This window comes from Camelina sativa, chromosome 7, assembly GCF_000633955.1.
Source record: "Camelina sativa cultivar DH55 chromosome 7, Cs, whole genome shotgun sequence".
NCBI classification, from domain to species: domain Eukaryota; kingdom Viridiplantae; phylum Streptophyta; class Magnoliopsida; order Brassicales; family Brassicaceae; genus Camelina; species Camelina sativa.
Genome location: NC_025691.1, coordinates 11777298 through 11782980, shown reverse-complemented (window position 1 = coordinate 11782980; position 5683 = coordinate 11777298). Strand labels below are relative to the sequence as shown.

At 36.5% G+C, this 5683-nt stretch overlaps 2 protein-coding genes across 4 annotated transcripts in view; both read right to left on the bottom strand.

The window, feature by feature from the left end:
• The window catches only part of LOC104700958, a 4589-nt gene extending 3601 nt beyond the window's left edge, over positions 1–988 (bottom strand). The window contains exons 1-2 of one of the 2 annotated variants that reach the window (XM_010416572.1): positions 363–988; positions 3–280 (exon numbers count right to left, since the gene is read on the bottom strand). In XM_010416572.1, coding sequence (XP_010414874.1) covers positions 3–280; positions 363–900 — 816 coding nt within the window. In that variant the 5' untranslated portion in view covers positions 901–988. The remainder of the gene's footprint in view (positions 1–2; positions 281–362) is intronic. The other variant, XM_010416571.1, reaches the window with a different exon arrangement.
• Positions 2147–5429, bottom strand: LOC104700957 (RNA polymerase sigma factor sigA). Of its 2 annotated transcripts, none has more exons than XM_010416569.2 (10): positions 5259–5429; positions 4021–4785; positions 3716–3914; positions 3531–3623; positions 3297–3425; positions 3166–3219; positions 2989–3066; positions 2801–2863; positions 2559–2671; positions 2147–2463 (listed from the first exon to the last, which is right to left on the bottom strand). In XM_010416569.2, the coding sequence occupies exons 2-10, from the start codon at positions 4740–4742 to the stop codon at positions 2355–2357; spliced, it is 1560 nt and encodes a 519-aa protein (XP_010414871.1). In that variant the 5' UTR covers positions 4743–4785; positions 5259–5429; the 3' UTR covers positions 2147–2354. The 2 variants fall into 2 exon arrangements, with proteins under 2 accessions (XP_010414871.1, XP_010414870.1); XM_010416568.2 differs by having other exon boundaries at positions 5203–5428.

The following is a 5683-nucleotide window of genomic DNA, read 5'->3' as shown; positions in this document are numbered from 1 at the left end:
ACAAGACGCTCTTCTCTTTCTTCACCACCACCTCCTTGAACATTATCACGTTCGATAACTCCATAATTTGCAGGGTTGTTTGGATCAAAAGCCTCTTTCCACTCAACCAACCTCATAGCTCTATTGAGTTTCTGCTGAAGAACAAACTTCTCTTTCCCTTCAGCGACCTTCAAACGGTTCATCAGCTCGCCAATAACCCTGTACTCAGGTCTAAGTTTGAAATGTTTCTCCTCAAATTTGTCTAATTTGTTCATCCACCTAAACGCCTCATCAAGTGTCTCTGCCAAACAATCATACAAAAACTTAAAAGACGGAATGACAAACAATCGTAAAGCCAACAAAAAATAAAAATAATCATATACCTGAGTTGGTAAGGGTCTGAAGAAGGTCCTTATGCCTCTGAAACTTCTTCTTAAAAATATCTTCTTTCTTCCTTTCTTCATCCCAATCAACCTCATCCAGTTCACTATCAGAATCAGACGACTCTTCACGCCTGTTTAACTCACCATCATCCTTCAAATTCTGCTTCTTAAGCTTCTCGATGAAGGGCTCAATGCCTAAGTAATCCTCTTCGTCTTCTGCGTCAATGTCTTTGTAATCAAGTCCTTGCCTTTGCCTCTCCTCTCTCTCACGCTGCTTCTCTTTCTCAACCTCAGCTATAAGATCTCTCACTACTCTATCGGCTTCCGCCGGGGACATTGTGCTTGCGGAGAAGAAACGGTACCTCTGAGATGAGATCCATGGCGTTTGATTTACGGGGAAGGAGGAGTAACCGGAGAATCTTCTCGGAAATGTGGATGTAGCGGAATCAAGACTAGAGATTTGACGGGAAAATGAAGATCTAGGGTTCCGGCGAACTAGAAGACGAGGCCATGACGATGCTCGAGTTCTAAAAGACATATCTCGTTTAGTTGTTCTTGTTCATCAGATTGAAAATGGAAGAGATAAATTTTTCAAAACCCTCTCAAGACAGAAATGATTTTTAGGGTTTTTTGTTTTCCTGTGTTTGTTGAGTGAGTGTCATCTGTTTTACATATGGGCTTCACTTCCAATCATGGGCCCAACTTGCCCAAGAGGTGGGATTTTGCCCTTTTTTGGTGCAATTCGTCTGTAATAATATATGTATGTTGTTTTTTTTTTTTTTTTGCTAAATGTATATGTATGTTGTTGTTTAGAAAAGAGAGGAAAAGAAAACAAAATATGTAATAGAGTTAAATTCCCATTAGTGATAAAAATCCTCCGAAAAATCACATTTTAAACTTTTAAAGTATCACTAATACTTTAATTTTTGTGAGAATTTTAATAACACTACAAATCTTTAAAATGATTTTACTAACACTTTAAACCTTACAACTAACTTTCATGTTTGTACTGTCATAAAAAATGATGGAACAATAATATTCGTAAACACAAATAGATAAATTATGTTGGTTTAATTTAAATTTTAATTAGTTTTCTTTTTATAAAAAGAAAGAAGAAACAAGATTTAAAAAAAAACTTCACCTTCGTTGGATCTGCTCACAGTCCAATCACAAATTTTCAAGAGTTTTTATTCAGTTTCATTGTTTCCGATCATCCTTTTTGTAAACAAAACTTTTACGGTTACTCTTCACATTTAAAATGATGAAAGTAAGCTTAACACAAATGAATTTTTCACTATAAATCTATATACAGTAGTAGGTTTTCTAAACACATAGGTTTCGGGCCCCAAAACTAAGTAAAATCCATAGCATGCTAATTGCAAATAGGCCCCTAATATTTTTAACATTATAATTGAAGACCTCCAATTTCTAAATCTTGGGAAATAACTTCAAAATCTCAGACGGCTCTGCTCCACAAACTTTTTCATGAAGATCATCTAACATGCTAACTGGCGGATCATACTCCCGCAGCTCCAAAACCAGGAGATACATGTTTCTTAAAGCGTCAAAGCTATGCAGGACCATGTTGTAAAGCATTTGACTGACCGTCCGTGAACGTGAGCGTAAACGATATCGATATGAGCTCTTAAACAGCTCAGAAGACAGAAGCTCATTGACTAAAGAAGATTTTAGGACATCATATACGAACAGTTGGCATTATAAGGAAGGGGATGAAATCCTAGCAGCCATAATATAGCTACAGATCGAGTTTCCTAGATTACAAAAGAGGAATGAGAATAGACATAGATGAGGAAGTTACGTGAAGCAATATTACATCACTGTCTCTTGTTTATCAACTCAGTTTACAAAAAGAAGCAAGGAAGATTAAAAGAAAGAGAGTACTCTTCCCCCTTTTTTTTGTCCTGTATATATACACATTCACAACCGCTCTCTATGGCTCTCATGTAATGAAAATGTACAAAAACAAAAAAATCAGTTCTTGAGGATCATTGCCTCCATCTTTCTCTTCCTCGCTGCGTGTTTTAGTTTCTCCAGTGCCACAAGCCCTACCTGTCTCACCCTCTCTCTCGATAATCCTATCCTGCAATTTGTCAGGAAACAGTTTAAAGATCCATCTTGATGATATTTTCCCATGGGTCAAGAGGCTTAAGATTGAATACTATACATATAGTATACCTTTTGCTTATGTCTTCCCATGTGAGACATTCTTTGTCTAGACCATAGTATAATCGAATGATCTCCCTTTCCCGTTCTCCGAGGGTTGCACTTATAAGCTTGCTCACTTCCTCCTGCAAATTTTATCATCAACATGCTCAAATTTCAATGTTCACTAAGTATAGCTTAAGCTTCATTAATTATAGATAAAAAAAAAAAACTTGTAGCTTCACTTGTGACATTTCTACTTTTTTTTTTTTTACCTTGAGTGCCCACTCATCATACCCGTACCACGGATTGTTCTCCAAACGATTATCCGCAATGTACTGAAAATTATTGAAAAACAAACCAGCCAAATGTTATATACTGGAGAGGAGAGACTGCAGGGAAACATGATGGAAGGTGATACCAGAACACTGTTGTTTTGGTTTTTAAGAGAAACAAAACTTACACTGTGATGAGTTTCTCCAGGGAGACCGTTCAAAGAAGGAAATGCATCTCTATCTAGAGAAAATATTTTGCTTACAGCCTGCATTTTGCAAGTTCAAGAGCATGAACACAAATATTCGCATGTTGGACCCTTTGAATTAGAATTAGTTTTTTTTTTTTTTTTAATTTTTTTTATTACCTCTGTTGCATTTCTAACTTTCTTCTGAGACATGTTTAGAGACTCTGCAATCCTCTGGAAAGAAAAATCACTTTACACAATGTAGACAGGAGGAGAAACCAAAAGTATTCGAATGTTAAAAATACACTTACATCAATGGAGGGTGTGATTCCTTTCTCCTGAAGTCTAAGCTTTGCATTTCGGATTAGACCGAGCCTTTCATGAAGGTGAGTAGGTAACCTCAAGGTTCTTGAGTTGTCCACTAATGCTCTCGAGACACCCTATTAGAGAAATTTGAAACAAAAGAGTCAGCTTTTACATTTTAACGTATCATAATGGCAAGAAAAAGACATCAAGCATATTAGCTGAAAGGCGACTGTTCTCACCTGCCGAATCCACCAATACACATAAGTTGAAATTCTGAAACCCTTGGAAGAATCGAATTTCTCTATTCCCCGCAAAAGTCCGATAAGACCACCCTTCATACAGTAGAGAAACAAAAAAAAAAATCTTTATAATAGAAAAAGTTGATGAAATGCTATAACAAAAGAAGAGTGCACTTGGAAATTACCTGAACAAGGTCAGACATTTCTGCTCCCATATTATCGTAACGCTGAGCAATAGACAGAACCAAACGCACATTGCTCATAGCCAACTTTTCTCTAGCTAGATGACATTCCATCAACCACGCCTGCAGCTCGGCCCGAGATATCTTCAAGGATATGGCAAGCTGTTCATCAGAAGGCTCACAGCCTAATCTATCCTTCAATCTAATTAAAATGTGTTTTCACCAGACAATAATTTTAGTCTTCTTCTAATTAGTAATTAATACATTCAGTTCAGCTCTTTGCTATGTGTAGTAGTATGTTACTTTACCTTGACTTATGATCATCAAGACGCAGACCAGACTTGATTTTCTTGGACAAGCGAACCACTTCCGAGTGGCTAAGCACATCTTCACTTATTACACCTTTCACATAACCTCTCACACGGTTGTGTTGGAACAAGTCTGAACTCATCACTGATCTGACTTGCTTTCCACTAGAAACTGCTTTAGAATTAGTCATCATATTAGTTTTCTTCTTAGCACCAATTCTCCTTTGACGAGCTGAAATCCCTGAACAGGTGATAACCGGAATCTTCTTCTTCCGGATAGTCCTCTTGCCCGAAGAGGATTCATGACTTGCCTTGTCAAACGAAAGATTCCAACTTTTCTCTAACATAGATTTCTGTAGCAGTAAAAGTGCTTCAACAGAATGACCAATTAGTAGATCATCATCATAACAGTCCTCTTCCTCTTCCAAATCCTTATCAGTTCCAGTAGGTACCCATGGCTGTTCAGTAGAAGCAACATCTACACTCTCTGTCAACGCCTTGGCAGATTGTGTGTGACGATTCGATGAGGGAAAACTCGGACTATAGTTCGATGATGACGCCTTTTTCGCAGTTATCCCACTTTTTGTTGAAGCAATATGATATTGTGATGAACAATGATCATTTACAGATAAAAACTTGTCAGTAACATCTGAGTGATAAAACGATGAACTCAACAGTCTTTTCCCAGTGTTGAGTCCTATCACAGCTGCAGTAGCCATCATACAACACTCAATTCATCAACAAAGGCTCTTTCAAGATTGTCTTCTGCTAACAAAAAAACATAAAAGAAAAATACTTCAGATTTCATAACCAAACACAATCTCATGAGGTTTATTTTCAGAATTCCAGACAAGAATTGAGAACAATTTTATTGGGTTTTTTTTTTGTTTTTCAGATTTTCAGACATAATATTGAAAATTACAAAATATTTAATAACGTTATCCACCAAAAAGAATTGTATTTTTTTTTTATTATTCTAGTTGGTAGCACCAAGCCAAATCATCACTACGCAAATTTGACTAATCAATCTTAACCCAATCCAGACCACAAAGAAACCCAAATTATGAAGAAGAAGAAGAAGAAGATATCATTCAAAATCAAATTTGCATCTACGGATAGGTTTCAAAGACACGGGCGGATTTGAGTTCGATCGATTGGAGAATTTGGATATGAAAGAATCACCTGTAACTGGTTATCTCCTTAAGAGCAAACCCAATTTGGCAAAGCTAATAACGAACCTGCAAGTATTGTCGAGAGGTTCAAGAGAGTGTGTGTGGCACAGACGAAGCGAGAATGTATGTGTTTGTTTTTCTTTTTTTTCTCAGTTTTATTTTTATCCAAGAGATTTTCTTGGTGGCCAAATTCAAACCACCATGCAGAAAATAAAATAGGTAAATATAATATAGTTTCAACAATTGAAAAGGTTTAAATAATAGTGAAAAATATGATAATTAGGAGAGGATATATATAAAAAACAAAGAGATATGGAAAGAAGAGATGGGATTGGTGGAAGCAGATACTGGCTGGCTCCATGTTTTTTGTGGTACTCAGCTTACTTCTCTTGTTTCGCTTTCGCGGCCTTCTCTCTCCCATTTACATTTTTTTCACTATCTATTACTAGAATTTACTCTCTTGTACACCACGATTCAATTATTTTTTTTAA